At 39.4% G+C, this 18,469-nt stretch overlaps 1 protein-coding gene across 3 annotated transcripts in view; it reads left to right on the forward strand.

Moving 5' to 3' along the window:
• The window catches only part of SLC4A8 (solute carrier family 4 member 8), a 423,930-nt gene that overhangs the window by 338,714 nt on the left and 66,747 nt on the right, over positions 1 to 18,469 (forward strand). For all 3 annotated transcript variants that reach the window (XM_075591636.1, XM_075591637.1, XM_075591639.1), the window contains 5 exons: positions 4,893 to 5,050; positions 11,139 to 11,226; positions 13,099 to 13,245; positions 14,678 to 14,778; positions 18,123 to 18,297. In XM_075591636.1, coding sequence (XP_075447751.1) covers positions 4,893 to 5,050; positions 11,139 to 11,226; positions 13,099 to 13,245; positions 14,678 to 14,778; positions 18,123 to 18,297 — 669 coding nt within the window. The remainder of the gene's footprint in view (positions 1 to 4,892; positions 5,051 to 11,138; positions 11,227 to 13,098; positions 13,246 to 14,677; positions 14,779 to 18,122; positions 18,298 to 18,469) is intronic.

The raw sequence follows: 18,469 nt of genomic DNA on the forward strand, positions 1-18,469 counted from the left end.
AACAAAAAGTGCTCTATATGGTAGCCTGCATTCACAGTGGTAATTTTTCAGTTATTGCCAAATATAACAGTTATACCACACAAGAAAAGAAAAAAAAAATGAAAAAAAACCCAACCTGTATTAAATAGCATCCAATTTCAAAAGGGAACTCAAAACCATGGATTGGACCAGGCTTCCTGGTTGCCTTTCTATATATTACATCACATGATTTGTTCTGTTTCTGTTTTTCCACTAGAGGGCACTTCCAAGGAATGTTAAAGTATGTTAAACCAGATTTAAAACCTACAGTATTATAAGGGAAGATGTTTATGAAGGGAATGATGAAAATGTACCTTATGGATAGAAATTACCAGTGAAGGTAAAAGTACAAAGAAAATGTTTGTAGGGATATGCTATAAACCACCAAATATCTGTGAGATTGAGGAAGCCAAAATACTTTTGCAAATGGAGAAGGCATCAAAACTGGGTCACATTTGCATAATGGGCGATTTTAACTATCTGAAAATAGTCTGGGGCAATGAGATTAGTATTACAACAAAAGGAAACAGGTTTTTGGGGGTGCTTAAAGACAATTACTGATCCAAATTATTGAGAATCAACATGAATCAACCATGAGAAGGGCAATTCTAGATTTGGTCATTCAAACAATGGAGAAGTAATAACACATATTCAAGCCCTGTAACATTTGGGAAACAGTGATCATAACATGGTCCCATTTGAAATAAATGATACAAAACATATTATTTGGGTTCAACAAAGACTTAAAATTTATAAAAGGCAGATTTGAATAAACTGAGTAATAATCTGCAAGGAATATATTAGGGTGATGTTTTTTCAGGGGAAATGTAGAAGATAAATGGACAGTCTTTAAAACATTGTTAGAAAAGCACACTTATTAGTGTATTCCCTTGGGTAATAAATATAAAAGAAATACGTATATACCAATGTGGCTAAATAAATAGGTAGGGGAGGAAATGGAAAGGAAGAGGCAGGCTTTTAGTCTTAAAGTCAGAAGGGATGGAAGCATAATATCAAAATTATAAGGAATTTAATAAAAGTTGCAAAAGGGCAATCAAATGAGCAAAAATTGAAACTGAAAAAAGGATTGCAATAGAAAGTAATATCAACCCTAGAAAGTTCTTTAAGTACCTTAGTAACACAAAGATTAGAAAATAAAATATAGGACCCTTTCAGTATGAGATGGGCAGGTAAATTATTAGAAACAAGAAAAAAGCAGAGGTATTAAACAAATGATTTGCCTCTATATTTACCAGGGAGGAATCTATTGCAAAAACTGCCACAGGAGGAATCCACAACCTCTATATTAACAAACAATGGGTTAACTGAGAAAGAAGTGCAGAGAGAGAGAGAAGAGAGGAGAGACATTCCGTCAAATAAATGAGGGAGAGATGCCTGTGCTGAAAAAGATCAGCTGATGGGGAGTATCACTGTCACATCCTACTTTTGAGCTGCTCACTGCTCACACATGTAGCTAATCTACTGTAGCTATTAACGTATCTCACTGGTATCTCAGGTGTACTCCCTAAGAAACATTAAACGGTCAACCAGGAAGTGGTCTGCTTTTAATGGAAGCCAGCGGGAGGGAGCTACTACAGGTATATGCACTCATTGGGTACGGTATAACAGAACAGGGACAAAAATATTCACTGTGCCATCTGCCAGAGTGCCAGACACATACAAAATTGAAATACTTTATTTTACAATAAATACAACTCTACAAACTGCAAGAAATGATTTCACTTGCTTCCTACAGCACACAAAGTATTATTCACTTAATTATGTCTCTTAATAAATGTATAACTTTTTAACTCACTTAGGTTAATACATCACAGATACATTGTATTTTGTTAATGTATCCTCAATGTTGCAGCTCTTTGGAGGTCCTTTTTCATTCTTTTTAATTGCATATGTATTAAAAATGACTTTATCCAGGTCATTTACATCTCTAAGGGGTGTTTTACCCACTTGGAGTACACCTCATCTAAACGATTGTCTTTACTCTTTCTTCATAATCTAATAGAGATGAAATAAAACACATTTTCTGACACACAATTAAAAACAAGGTGAAACACAGCTGAGACAGTGATCCTAGTCGTCAGATGATTTAGCTCACACTGCTAGAGCTGTGGCCTAGAAAAGTGGTTGTGGGTTCTAGTCTTTTTGAGTCTGACACCATTCCAGTCATTGGGTTGAACAGTATATAGTTGGCGTGGGAAGGGACTCATTTAAATATACTTTGGGGGGATATATAAACAACCGGTGACCGCTAATAAAATTAAAAAGGTCTCTCTCTCAAAACAAAAATCTGTCTAGATTAAAGTTAATGGCAGATTTAAATGATTGCGCCCAGATTTTTAAGTATGCAATCAGCATGCATATTTTTGTGTGCGGAAAGGATCATCATCAAAATGATTAGTGAAATTCCGGGAAATTAATTTTTACAGGTTTCCCATCTATACGCAGTACTACAAGATTGGCTTAAAGCAGATATGTTGCCTAGATTTAAAAAGGGAGCTAGATCACAACCGGTGAATCACAGACCTGTCAGCCTGACATCAATATTGGGGAAGCTACTAGAAGGTATAGTTCGGGATAATAAATGAGGAATACCTGATGGATAACAACATTATTGATAATAGTCAGAATGGATTTATGAAAGACAGGTCGTGCCAAACTAACCTTATTAGTTTCTTTGCGGAGGTAAGTAGGAATTTAGACCAGGGTAATGAATTTGATGTGGTCTACTTAGATTTTACAAAGGCTTTTGATATTGTGCACAAAATAAAGGAAATTTGCCTAGGTATAAATATTTGCACCTGGATTGAAAACTGGTTGAAGGATAGACAACAGAGAGTTGTCATAAATGGAACCTTTTCAGGTTGGGCTAAAGTTGTGAGTTGAGTACCTCAAGGATCGGTATTGAGACACCTGATTTTTAACTTGTTTATTAATGACCTTGAGATTGGCATAGAGAGCAAAATCTCCATTTTTGCTGATGACACTAAATTGTGTAAGGTAGTAAAATCAGAGAAGGATGTAATTTCTCTCCAGAAGGACTTGGAGAGACTGGAAACTTGGGCAGGTAAATGGCAGATGAATTTTAATACAGATAAATGTAAGGTTATGCATTTGGGAAATAAGAAAGTACAGGCTACTTATAAATTAAATGGGGAAAATTAGTTGAATCCTTGATGACAAAGGATTTAGGAGTGCTTGTACAGTAGAGAGCAGGCTTCGCAATAGTGCCCAGTGCATGCAGTAGCTGCAAAGGCAAATAAGACCTTATCTTGCATTAATCGGGGAATGGATGGAAGTGAAGTAAGCATAATTACTGTATGCCTCTTTATAAGGAGTACAGTTTTGGGCACCACTCCAAAAAAAAAGACAATAAGGATCTAGAAAAAGTGGAGAGAAGAGCCACCAAATTAATAAAGGGGATGAAAAATCTGATTTATGAGGAGAGGCTATCTTATTTGGATTTATTTACATTAGAAAAGAGGTGTCTAAGAGGGGATATGATAACTATCTACAAATATATTCGGGAACAATACAGGTAGCTTTCAAAAGAAGCTGTGGTAGTACAAACAACACCTTAGGGTTGGAGCAAAGGAGATTTCACCAGCAACAAAGGAAAGGGTTCTTTACAGTAACGGCAGTTAATACAGTATGTGGAATTCATTACCCATGGAGACTATGATGGCAGATACAATAAATATCTTCCACACAAGGTTGGCATCTTTTTAAAAAGGAATGTTATACAGGGACATGCCAAATACGTAAACATGGGATGGATGTTAATCCAGGTAGAAATCTGCCATTATTTGTAGTCAGGAAGGAATTTAATTTTCCCCTTATGAGACATCAATGATGATGTTTTACAGGGGTTTTTTGTTTGCCTTCATCTGGATTAAAATACTGTAAATACAAATATAGAATAAGTATTTGTCATCAAAGTTTAGCATAGGTTGAACTTGATGGACATATGTTACACACACACACACACACACACACACACACACACACACACACACACACACACACACACACACACACACACACACACACACACACACACACACACACCTTACTTTGTTAATCTCCCAGCTCCAAACCAGGGCAAAGCTCCTTAATTTAGCCCCCACCGGCCACATGTGCTCCATCTACACTGTTAGCTCTGCCCTCAAGCTCCGTGACCACCCCTCCACAAGTCCTGCTTAGTCTGTTTGACTGTCCCTCTCTGCCTTCAGCTCTCTCTCTCTTTCAGCTGCTGCTGCAGACTGAGGCCGGCCCGGCATGCTGCCTGGTTTAGGGACAAAGCCAAGTGCCAGGCCGGTCATAGTTACTGCTAATCAGTAGCCTGCATTCCAGGAAATAGGACTGACCCGGAGTGGGGGGGAGATGGGATGGGAGGGGGGGGATAATGTCCCTCTTTCTCCCATGGCCAACCCGTCCCTCTACAGTATGTACCTATGTTACTATGTAAAGTAGAATATAATGGTTTGACTCATACACAACAATGCTTTAATAGGAATGAATGAAGAATATGTGGTCTCTGGCCAAAACCACTTCACAGGGGGTGAGCAGAGAGAATCAGATTATTCTAGCTAGTTTGCAAAGGAAAAAGTTGTGGGACAGAGAGACAGGGTTCTTGTTAACTAAATGTCATTTATACACACTTCTATAATTTGGTTCAAAATTAAAAACCATTTTCTTAAAACAAAAATAATTTTCAGCCTCCCTCAAATATTCTTTGTGACACTATAATTTATTTTCCGGTGAAGTTGTTATCATCATCGCCATTTATTATTATCTCCACATGTATTATATACAGTATGTCCGGGAACTGACTGGTTTTCTTTTTGCCCATCAAGGTGGATCTTCACTTCATGAAAAAAATTCCAACGGGTGCAGAAGCTTCTAATGTTCTTGTTGGGGAGCTGGATTTCCTGGAGCATCCCATTGTGGCATTTGTACGTCTATCTCCAGCAGTTCTTCTCACTGGACTAACTGAAGTTCCAATCCCTACAAGGTGAGTTTACCACATTAATCACCATAACAATGGAACTTGATCTCCAAAAGCCTTTTCTATTTTGTTTAATCAACTTTATATTCCTCACCCAGTTCCCTGTGGCCTCCCAACCATTCAAATACCAATTAGTAATTTCTCCTCCACCCAACATATGTAATAACTCGGATATAAACATACTGTTCTACGTTCTGTTCTGTCAAGATTTCTGCTCTTTTTTTCTCCTCACTTCCTATAATCAGGATTTACGTGGGCTGCTCCTCTTCTCAGGAACTTTGATTACTACACACTTCAGAAATTTATACTGGAACATCTTACCTCAAAGCCACTCATACACTTTCCACTCGATTCTCTTGAGTCCTCCTCCCATCTTTAACCTATTCCCAGTTACACATCTGTTTTATAGATATACCCTACTGTACATGGTACGCTACTGTATTTTCCTGCAATGTATTGAAGACTGCGACGGCAACAAAGATGGAAATTGCTGTTCAGGAACTAATACAAAAATACACTTTGTACAAAGTTAAAAGCTAAAAAGAATTGTTATTGTTTTGAAAAGTATTATTATTCTTTAAATATGTCTCTGCTTGGATTTTTGGGCTTCCCAAAATGTTGAAAGCTTCATTAGGTAAACTTAAGTGAATAACTTTAGTCACCTTTTAACTGTGAGTATGTGATCATATCTTTGGCCCAAAGTGCTATGTTTGCTTTGTATAACTTTGTAGCAAGCCTGCCTATGCTATATTTTTAGGGTATAGCACTACAGAGATACGAAAGGGAGGAAAAACAGAAAAGCACAGCTTATGTAAAAATGGTATTAAAACACAAATAAAATAACATAGCTCACTCACATGTGAGTTAACACCGACAGGTGAGGGTTGCGCAGGCACGAAATCCAGCCGGTCACCACGATGCAAGCTGGTAATACAACACGGGTCTCTACACGACTGTTTCTCCGGTCCTGATGTCCTGCACTCAGTTCTGGAAGCAGGAGAAAACCGTCTCGCAAGACTTTATCTCCGCTCTTGGCGCCAAAATTCCGAAGAAGCGATCCTGCTGTTTACTCACAGCACTTCTTTGTCTCGGCTCTGATGGCTGCCGCTCACAGGGAATGGCATGCTAGGTTTAGCTCCACTTCACTACCCAGAATAGCCTCTCAGCAACCCTATGCGTTTTGCACACTGGGCTTCATCAGGGGGAGGGGGTCCTATTCCTCTCAACTTCTGATGTACCTTCATTAATTAGCTAATTAATTTACATAATTTGTATATACCTATGCGGGATGCCCATTGATATTAGCCCACTTTCAGTCCATCTATCGATCACTTATTAACTCCAATAGGTAGGGGTTAGCCAATTTAGATGTTAGGGGAACGCTGGACTCATCATTTACCTGGATCCATACAGGCTGAGCACGCTTGGTAAAACATTTTACTATCCCTAAGATCAAACTAGTTGAGCACAGTTATATCAATTTTTTGCGCACTACAGAGATATCCACTTGTTATATTTGCATTTTTAGTAGTATAAAAATTGCTGCTTTCCGTGAATGGAGACAATGCAATATCAAGCCATGAGTTCCAACATCACAGTTCTACACACAAAAACAGAGCCTTTCCCATATTTGCATATAGAGCTGTAGAATTCAGTAACTAGAGTAAAGTTTAAGTGAAAAATCAGAGTATTAACAACTCTGCACGTGCTTAGGTTGCACACATATTTAGGAATGATCTTGTGCCTAAAATGATTGAATACTCTGTTTTCTTATTGACTTCATAAAGTGCCAGCTGATCTGATGCATAACACTCCAACTATCGTGTAGTGTGGGGCCAACATTTTACATTTCATTCTGATATCTAACAATTCTGAAATCTGATATTTTGGGTGGACTTTTTCATGACCACATTTCTCCTAGCACACGATCTGTTCTATTTGCATAGTCACGTGCTGTTTTTTACTGTAATACTGTATTCACTGAACATTTAAGATGAGAGATTTGCATTATTAACTTTTTTTGCTGCCAAAAGGACCTGCAGCACACTGCTTTGCAATACATTGCAGGCTGTTTTGGAAGTGAAAGTGTTAATGTTAAAGACCTAGGCAGTACTTTTGTTTGTAAAAAAAAAAAGAGGTGACGGTACTAAGGGCCGCAGACAGCTTTACCAGGACTAGAGTGTCCATTGGGCCCTCTCCAGTGTTGGCAGCCTTGCGAAACACCCACACTGTCTCTGACCCCCCAACCTCTCTCTCCCGCATCCTCATCTCTCGCTCCCCCACCCCGACCTGTCTCTCCTTCACCCACACCCCTTCCCCCACAGCCCCACATATCTCCCCCCCCCCATAGCCCCACCTTTCTCCTCCCCCACAACTCCCAACTCTCTCCTCCTCATCCTCCCACCGTGCTCCCTCACACCCCACCTGTCTCTCTTCTACCCCCACACCCCTACCTCTCTCTCTGGTAAAAAAAGAGGTGGCGCTGCTCAGGGCCACAGACAGCTTTCCCAGGATTAGAGTTTCCATTGGTCACTCTCCAGTGTTGGCGGCCTTGCGAGACACCCCCTCTATCTCTCACATCCCAACATATCTCTCCCCCACCTTTCTCTCCCCCACCCACCCCCACCTCTCTCTCCCTCACCCCCACCTCTACCCCCATACAGAATAACCCCACTCCACCAACACACACTAAGCCCCCCATATGAACATAACCACCCCATCTCCCCAATACACATAACCCATCTCCCCCAATAACTAACACACACATACACCAGTCACCAGTGGCAGATTTAAAAATATGCTGCCTTTGGCACTTACCTGGTGCCGTCCTCCTCCTACAGCGTCATTAGATGCGGCATCCTCCCGTTGCCATGGCAACGCAATGCCATGTGCCGTCACGTTGCTGTACGTGCAAGCATGATCGGTGCTTTCAAGTTACGCAGGCATGATGGGTGCTTGGCAAGTGCCAGTTGCGCATGTGCGCCTGGAAATTGCCAATTGCGCATGCGCACGAGTGGTCGTCAAGCGCCAATGGCACATGCGTGAGCGTCAAGCGCCAATCTTGCATGTGTGGGCTCCAAGCGCTGATCTCGCAGGCGCAGGCGCCAAATGACAGTCACGCATGCGCGGGCGGCAAGTGCCAATCTTTGTAATGTCTCTCTAGCTAATCATTAATACGAGTGGTTAAGCCATTTACTAGACCGCATCGATTAATGATCTATACTTCACCTACAGATAACCAGAAACGTCAGAATACATTTAGCCTATCTAACCTGTAATTCACTGTAGTGCATGCCAAGTGCAGTATAGAAGAAAATTCTATGACCATAAATTAAGAATGCTGCATAATATCAAATTATTACATTCACGCCCTGTTTTTTCTTATTTTCTTCATTAACATGTGTCAACAAATAGAGTGAATGTTTGTAACAGGAGCACTCACGATAATGCAGTAAGCCGCCACGGATGTACATCAACTTGGAACCACGGGCAGGGAGGGTTCCTGGTGTAAATCAAAAGGAAACTATGGAACTCCACTGGACTTCACTAACAGTCAATAATATAAAAGTCTTTATTGGACAGGAAGATCGACATTTCGGTCCTCACTAGGACCGTTATCAAATTACAATATACACAACACATAGTGCCCCCCAGTATATATCCTCACTAATAACACCAATTCAGAACAGGAGCTTCTCGAACGTGACGTGGGACTGCTCTGCAGCAAAGGTGAAAAGCAATCCCTCATCACTTCAGTCACATGAACACTAAAATAAACCCACAACGCACTAGAACAGGGGTGCTCAACTTCAGTCCTCAGTCAAAGGCAGCCGCTGATTGAGCCACCTGTGCTGAAGCTAGGATATCCTTAAAACCTGACCTGTTGGGGGGTCTTGAGAACCGGAGTTGAGCACCACTGCAGTAGAAAGTGCCAAAATAAAATCGGGAGTACCCACGGCGATCCAGGTCTAGTAAAAGACCAAGCCGGGTTAACTATGTGAGCACCAAAGTGCATTGTCAACATTAAAAGCAAACACTCTTTTACAGAGTAGAAAAAGGGTCTATAAGCGCATAGTACACTATCAAATTTATTCATCATGATCGATAGTTACTGACAAATCAAACATATAGACAACATGAACTTATAATGTGACAAAATGAGGTAACTTAGAAAGTAGTGATACTGTAGGCATATTTAGAAAGTTAGTTCGCCAGATTTATAATGGCATGCTAAGTTGCAATATAACAACGTGGCAATAGAAAAGTGGAATTTTAACATGTAACAGACTATCCACAACATAGATGGTTTACATTGATAGCAGACATACTACATCCATAATTAAAGAATAAACTAACATAATGCACAATATAATATGAAGGATAGATATTATGTCAAGTATCAAGGTTAGAAGATTTGTGTATAGATATAGCATCAAATAGACCAACGTTTTAATTCAAAATTTATAACCCCACTCAGCAGTGTCAGGACTTCATAAAAAGAGAGTTTCAGGTACTCAAAAGCACAATGAAGTCACATACTTGAGCATTACCCATACCCAAAGTGTTCAAATAAGGAAAATGGAGAGGCACAATAATGAGCATCATGTATATATATATATACCATCACATTTTAAGTTATGGTGGGTGAAAAAGGCAACAAGAAACCTCCACCATCAGCATATAGCAAATAAAAAGATCACTTGTGAGCACATTCACATGTCTTAGACAGGTCTGCAACCCTGCCTTGCTATGTGATAATGGTGAAAGGCAGGGTTGCAGACTTGTCTAAGACATGTGAATGTGCTCACAAGTCATCTTTTTATTTGATATATATATACATATATAAAATAGTGCTGAACATACTGTACTATAGTCATAATCCCATATAGTGAAAGCAAAAGATATATCAGAGGTATAAACAATTAGCACACACTGTATACTGTAAAACATACTCTAGTCATATTACCATAAGTTCATGACAAAAAAAGACATTGCAAGTATGTATATAGCTACACACACCACATTGTACACATCTCGCAACACCCTGGGTAATAGAATGTATGCGGATGACACAGTCTTACATGCACACAGCACTAGCCTTTCTGACCTTGGACACGTACAGTACTCCAATCTGAATTTTCAAGACTTGAAAAGTGAATTTCCTAAAACAAACTGACAAAACTGTAATGGTATTTAGGACTAAGGCTACATTTCTATAGCTACCAATAACAGAGCTACATATCAGAACAAACTGTAACACAATCCTAGCCCCTGTTACTGGTTTTAAATATCTGGGTATATGGCGTGACTCTCATTTAATATTTGGGTTGCATATTGATACTCTGATATCCAAAACGTATGCCAAACTACTGTAGGTGTACTTTATAGGAACAAATCCTCCTTAACCAGCTAGTTAGAAAGCGTGTTGCACAGCAGATGATAATAACAATTATAGACGATTTGGACATAATCTATGGTACAGCACCCCAAACACACCTTAGCAAACTAGACACCCTCTACAACTCAATATGCCGCTTTGTTCTCCAATGTAATCTATCAGTAAGTTTAGGTGCAAAATAATTTTTTCCTGTATTGCCTTCAAATACTTTCAAGACAAGCTACCCACATATATGAACAAACACCTCACCTAGCTCTTATCGCCTGAGATCTGACTCTAAAAGGCTGTTCATGGTCCCAAGCGTCAACAAAGAATACAGTGACCCCTCCTCTTACCGTGCACTTCACAACTGGAACAATCTACCAGAGACTCTCAAGGCCACCTCCCGTCTAAGTTCTTTCAAGACTTCAGCTGCTTCTTATTGTAATATGATCTGTAAGTGGTACATACTGTACGCCCATAACATACAGTAACCTAGAAGGTACAATACAGTGTCACAAGCTAGAACAGAGCCACACTTCTCCAGGACCAATATGGCTACTACAACTTTGAACTAATTATTGGTAGTAAGAGTGGTCTAGCTGAAACCTGATTGTGCAGATTTCTGTCTGTATATTCCTGTGATTCCTTTTTTTGTTTAGCTGCATTTTTTTAAAATAAATACTGTATATATCTTCGTTTTCTTCTGTTTATCAGGTTCTTGTTTATTTTGCTGGGACCAGTAGGAAAAGCACAGCAATATCATGAAATTGGAAGGTCAATGGCAACTATAATGACCGATGAGGTACTGTACACTATGTAAAAAAAAGTAGGAATTTTGTGAAACTGCTTTTTTTTATTCCTTTAAATGTTACTTCATTTTTTTTTTTTATATACGGCATTCATTCCCAGCATCCAATTTAAAAAAAAAAAAATCTTTGCGGGGCCCAAGGCGGCATGCTGGCAGCGGGGCCCCCCTGTAAAAAAGTTAAGGGGACTTACCTTGATGAGCAGCCCTCTCCCGGCAGCATTGTGTCACCATGTCACATCACGTTGTCATGGTAACGCATCATAATATTACGCCACGGTGTCATTTGATGTTGGTCACCATGGCAACACGATGCTAATGGAGGTGGCCTGCTCCGGAAAAGATAAGACCCCTCTCACAAACTGACACAGACACGCAGTGACACACACACAGACACAGACACACCTCTCTCTGCCAGTCTGGGGGCCCCGCACTTACTCCTCTCCCTCCTCCTGTCAGCAGGGCCGAGATCCAACTTCTGCAAGAGCGCAGGGGGAGCCAGAGAGGGGAGTTGGAGGAGGGAGGCCCCATACTCCTATCTCCAGCTCCCCCCTCCGTTCGGGTGGCAGTTGTATCCCGACGCTGACAGGAGAAAGCAAAGGAGGGAGCACAGGGCCGCTGCAGGTGCAGGGCCCAAGGTGGCCGTCTTGCCCTGGCCAGGCGTTAAATCATAGTGACTGGTGGCTTTTTCTTAAGAATAAAAAAAAGTTAATACTTTCCAATGTTTGTTTGTAAAACATAGTCAGAGGAAACTTGGGAGATGTCACTTTATTTATATTTTGTATCAAGGCCCTCGTTTCTTGGCCTTCTGAAATTATGTTGATCACATCATGGGTGGTGCTAAATGGACCGTGTGTGGGGGAATTGCAAAAATAACAAGACTCACATCAGCCAATGGTCAACAGTCTTACCAAAATATAAATGGGATGATAATATCACATCAAAATCATCGCCCGTTAAGATGCTAAAAGATACCGGGCACACCACTATTCAGGGACATATCTTCTACAGGTGAAGAACTGAGTTATGCTGAGGAAGTTCCCATCAGACCAAAATATCAATTCGTAACCCCCAAAAATGCAATGCCTTCTGAATCATGGTGCATCTAATACCTATTTGCATGTTTCCAAATGTGGGGAAAACTATTTCAAGGTTCCCGCTTCTACTTTTCAAAGAAACCAATATAGTGGGGTTTTTTGTCTTCGATATTCTTTTTTTATGGAAGACAATTTTACACATTTTTTGGGGAATTTCAGATTTAGGCCATTTGTAAAAACTATAAACACTACAACATATATAACATAATATATAGTATATATTGCTTTCGTTAATGTGTACTCTACGTTTGTTCCAACATAACTAAAAATAAATCTTCACGGATTCCACAAAGTATATATTTGGCATATTTTCCATTTCAAGGTTAGGGTTCTGGAAACTCTGATTCAGAGTCAGATTCACACATTATAATTAATGAGTAGTAAACAAAACATGTTCATTCTCTATTTTTCAAGGAGTAAGTAGGAAAGCATCTTGACAGAAGCAAACAGCAAAATCACCAGTTCTGCACCTGCAACATGGCAGCATATAATGAGATTAAGCTTTCATTCCAATTGTTCACTCTTTCATATAATGTGTTTAGTTGATTTGGGGGGAAATTGCACTTTTAATTTGACCATGTAATTGCTAGTCCCATGGACCTTGAAAGGGTCTTCTATTTTGGAGGTATAGATCACTAACATACTGTTAGTGCATTATAGTATTGTCACCTAAAGTACATTTACTTATTGAATGGTATAACAGTACCTCAATAGATACATTAATTATTGAATTATCTGCTACACCTAATGTTTCCTTCTAAATCTTGATTAGATTTTCCATGATGTTGCTTACAAAGCAAAAGACAGAGGAGACTTGTTAGCTGGGATTGATGAATTTCTGGATCAAGTGACCGTGCTACCACCCGGAGAATGGGATCCATCCATTAGAATTGAGCCACCAAAGAATGTTCCTTCTCAGGTAGGTTCAACAAGTAGAAAATATATTGGTAATCTGCATACACAATAATAGTAATATCTGATTTCCCAACAAATTGTCATCAGTAAAAAAGAAAAAGATATACAATTTATTAAGCTGTTCCAGTGTCATGTAATATGGGTGGTTCAGCTTTCCTTGATTTAATCTGGGCCATTGTAAACTAATTATTGTCTCATTTCAGTTTGAATCAGGAGTTTAAATTTGAATTACTCATATTGTTATTAGTAGTAATAATAATATTTATGTTTGCAATAACTATATATATATATATATATATATATATATATATATATATATATATATAATGGAGAAACAGGCACGCCAGGGCTTGCAAAAAAGAAACAATTCATTATTAAAGACTGTAATAAATAAATGTGTGTGTGCGTGTATCGTTTCTTTGCACCAATCATTATTTATATCTTAAAAGTAATAATTTATACCATTATTTGTTAATCTTAGCAAGGATGGGTGGTTCAGTTTTTCTGAATTCCAAATACCCCCAACAGGGGGAGTGTCAGAATCACGGAAACAGAATCCCCGGCACCAGTCGCTTTGTGAGTTACTGTGTGACTGGATCCACATAAGCAAGCAAAGTCGAAACCAAAATCAAATCTAATTTCTGCCTTCCGATCAGATCTCGGGATATTTCCCTCTCCATGTAAATACGCTTATCGGGTCACTTAACACCTTCTTGTACTGGCGGGCGAAGGGGGCGGATGGGACTTCAACCCCCCTCCCCCCACACTCCCCCATAAGCAGCAAGAGAGGCAGAAAGCAAACAGAGAACAGGGACAGCAAGAAACACAGCGAGCAGCAGTATGAAAGAAGAGGAAAGGGGCAGCCAGAAATAGAGAGAGACAAAATGTAAGCAGAGTAAAAGGGGCAGAGAGACCCACAGATAAGATCAAAATGCAGAGGAGAAGAAAAAGACAGATACAGCAATGACTTATTCTGTAATCTCTTCTCTACAATTTACAGTTGTGGGTTAAGTCAGTTGGCATAACACTGTTACATTACACTGGTGTGGAGTATAGTGGTTGGCATACAGGTAGAACCATCTGACCTCTTTCTACTGTCTGCTAGTATACCAGTCAGTTTCTGTTGGTTTATCGCTGTTACATTACACCGTTTTGTTATACAGTATAGTGGTTGCCATACATCTAACACTACCTAGCCTCTTTACTCCCTGCTAGTATAACAGCCAACAGGCATTGATTGGATGGTATACTTGCAGAGAGTAGACAAAGGTTAGATAGTGCTAGCACTGTTGCATTACACAGGTGTTGATTATAGTGGTTGGCATACAGGTAGCACATGCATGTTGTAAGTGTGTATTTTTAAGCTTCAATTTCATGCCGAAATTGGACCTGATAGATAGGTCTTACATATTTATGTATGTTTTACCATGCTACAGGAGAAGAGGAAAATGCCTGGGGTCCCCAATGGAAATATCTGCCATGTGGACCCAGAGCCAGAACCAGAGCACAGTGGGCCTGAACTTCAACGCACAGGCAGGCGAGTTACAGTATTTAAAATGCTTAGTCTCTAATAATATTATTTACAACACCAAGATGACTAAGGAATTAAAGCGGCTATCTAAGCTATCTGGTGTTTTTGCAAATAGTTTTTTTTATATATAGCATTAATCTGCTTCAGAAAAAGCAGGAGCTGGAGCGATTTGCAATGAACCTTAAAGGAGCAATCCATGCTGGCGAATGTTTTTGTGAAGGTTTTCTATATATATATACAGTATATATTCGGGTCCTCGCTGTGGACAAAATTAATCCAATGCGTTTCGCAAATCGTAGTCTCTTCATCAATGAATGCCAACCCATTCCCTAACAAAGCGACTATGAGTTGGATTAATTTTGGCCAGAGCGAGGACCCGTAGCAACCCAGGAAGTGATTGCGCTATCACTACCTACCAGCTGTAGGAGCTAGGAGACACGCAGTTCCTGACGTGCTCGCGGAGGACTTCCTTTTCAGTAGATAAGACATTGCTTTATACACCGTCAGCATTTAATACTTTTACCCTGTTTTTTTTTTACCTAAATAAATTGTTTATGTAAGTCCATAGTCCAAACGTATAGTGCCGGCGACGCTACGTCGCGTCAAAACAAATGTATTGACGCCGTCGCATGCGCTTATAGTATGAGCGATGCGACGGCGCGACTGCTTGGTCTCGATCGCTGGAAGTCACTTAAATTTGATTTTTCCAGTGACCGCAGCGTGACGTCAGCGTCGCCGGCGCCGGCACTATAAGCGCAGTCTTAGTGTTTTATTTGTGCCTCTTCCTTGGTACCTTGTTTTTGCCAATCAGGAAGTAGAGGTTCTCCTGTCTAGAAGCTGCATCAATCTCACTATTAGGACCTATTTGTAAATTAGCTATTACCTTGGATCTGTATTCTGGACACTTGGACTATTTTATGTTACTGTAGCTATCTATGCTATCGTTTTATGTATTCTTTTTTATAGTTTTTATTGTATACCAAGTTCTTCAGCAAGGTGAAACACTTCTCAATACCCCAGATACTGTGTAACACATCTGGTCTATGCTCACGTACGCCCTCTATTTGTATCTTTGGTATCATACTCAAACTGTAGCATTTATCATGCTGACTACTTCCTGCTAACTCTACATTAGGATGTACAGTGACCACTATTATGTGTACTGACTCCCTCATGCACATATTTATAGCTATCCTGTTGCAACATACGTGCCACTTTACGGGTACCAGGTACATCATTTTCACTTAAATTTAAAGCCCCAAACTTGAAGGCTGTCTATAGCTATTGTGGACTCTCCTTAGTAATCCCAGAGCCCATGGGCATAGTATACAGTATATGTGATTTTGACATATGAATAAGAAGATATGGAACATGCTATGTTTGTCCTATACCAAACATAGCATGTTCTATATTCTTTCAGCCTACAGTATCTCATATTACTTATGTCATTTTAGCGGTGTTTTTAATACATGCTTTTTTTGTACAAATGCTGACAAGGTGCTCCCTAATGGTGCAGTGATAGTATAGACATGCAATAGGAATACTTTTATTTTTAATTTATTTTGTTTTTGAGGCAGATACTTTTTCTGTATGTTTTTCTATTGTACTTTGTACTTATTAACCAAAAGATTAACACTTTTTCTATGACCAAAATTACTAAGGTGTTGTTTTCTTTTTAAACAGTATATGAACAAACAATGTGTATGTATGTATGTATGTATGTATGTATGTATGTAAGTATATGTTTATTTATTTAGCGCCAGCAATGTGCTGTACGGAGAGTTTTACAGAATTAGCAAGTACAGGTAGATACTTTAAACTCAAACTCAAGTCCAACTCAAAGCAAGTTCTTGGTATGTGGACTATTTCAGTGCAACCTTACAGCTTCAAAATGGCAATGGACTTCAGCATATTGCCCTACACCTTATAAGTAAAGTATACTGATCTATTGAGTGATGCTTTACCTTTCGTGGGGGGCAGGGGGCAGGTTTGCCTTGGCAGATTTTAGCTCATGAACTGCATTATCGTGGTGCTTGAGTACTTTAATTGTGAACCTAGCATGAGGGAGCGGACAACCATGAATTTCACATGATTTTGCCAGGCCTTGGACGCTGGAAACAGAAGTGAAAGGGGTTCTACTTCCTTAAGTCTGAGTACCCACTACAAAATTAGCAAGTGTCTTTGATGTACCTATTCTGTCATACGGGCACTATAAAAATTCATTATAAAAAAAAAAAATATGCTTACAAAAGTTCATTTTTTACAAATATTACCACAAGGCCATTGAGGGTGCTCATTAATAAATCCAATGTAATCCGAGCATTACATAAAGTGAATCTATGGGATATTAATGGTCCCATCTTTCCTAATAAGGCCTATGAATATTTTCCGCTGCTTGTGTTGGCTCTTGTTCCCTTTGGTAATGTCAATATATTTGAAGTGGGGTAACCTGGTTTAAACCAAGTGTGTGTTATGATTTTGCCAAGTCACTTTATTGCCTCGTGCTTCAGCCCTTGCATTAGTTTGGAAGCTGTATGTGACAGCACTTATTCATGTAAATTGTATGTTCATTAGTGCATTAACTGTCAGCATTATGTAAGAAATAGGAGTTACTTATTCAATCACCTGCATATATTGCATTATTTAATTGAAAAGGAAATCAACGAGTGCAATTTATGTAAAGTGTGTCTTAGCAGAATAGTGCAGCCATAATATTGGATATATACTCTTATGGATTGTCCCTTAAGTTTATAAAGATGAATATAAGCATAACAGGTCTACAAACACTAAGTAATGCCATTTTGCATTGTGTCTTTACAGTATATCAAATTCAATTTCGCAGATTTGCATCAATAATTTCCCTTAAAACTGTTAAGTGTATAAAAGTGTATAATGGCTCAGCGAGTAAAGACACTGACTGGCACTGAGTTTGTAGCAGGGGAACCTATTTCAATTCCTGGTGTTGGCTCCTTGTGACCTTGGGCAAGTCACTTTATCTCCCTGTACCTCAGGCACCAAAAACATCGATTGTAAGCTCTACGGGGCAGGGACCTGCAAAATGTAAAGCACTACATAAAACTAGCAGCGCTTTACAAGAACAAACAATTATTATTAATTATAATAAGACACAACAGCACATAATCCTCAATGTAGATGTCTTTTTACAGTCTTTTTAAAGTTCTAGTGAAAAGACGCTCTGCATTTGTCACAAGCCTTTGTCCTCCAATGCTTTATAAAACTGATCTTAATCCCATCTTCATCTTATTCCTGGCATCTCCAGAAATAAATTGAATTCATTTTCATTGCAATCTTCTCTGGCACTCAAGGCCATTGTCTTTTATTCCTTGCAGGTTATTTGGCGGTTTGGTGGTGGACATAAAGAGGAAAGCTCCCTGGTACTGGAGTGACTACAAGGATGCATTCAGCTTGCAGTGTGTTGCCTCTTTTCTCTTCCTATACTGTGCCTGCATGTCACCTGTGATCACATTTGGAGGTTTGCTTGGAGAAGCAACTGAAGGTCGCATAGTAAGAAATTTAAACATGCATAAACAGAGGATACATTCATTTCGCTCTTACATATTCTTTCTATTTTTAATATTTCAGTATTGTTTCAGCACTATTGCAGCATTATATAATGTATTTGCTCGATTCTAAGGCGCCATCGATTGCAAGACGTACCATTAATTGACTGTAATAA

The sequence above is a fragment of the Ascaphus truei genome, chromosome 3 (genome assembly GCF_040206685.1).
Source record: "Ascaphus truei isolate aAscTru1 chromosome 3, aAscTru1.hap1, whole genome shotgun sequence".
Classification (NCBI taxonomy): Eukaryota; Metazoa; Chordata; class Amphibia; order Anura; family Ascaphidae; genus Ascaphus; species Ascaphus truei.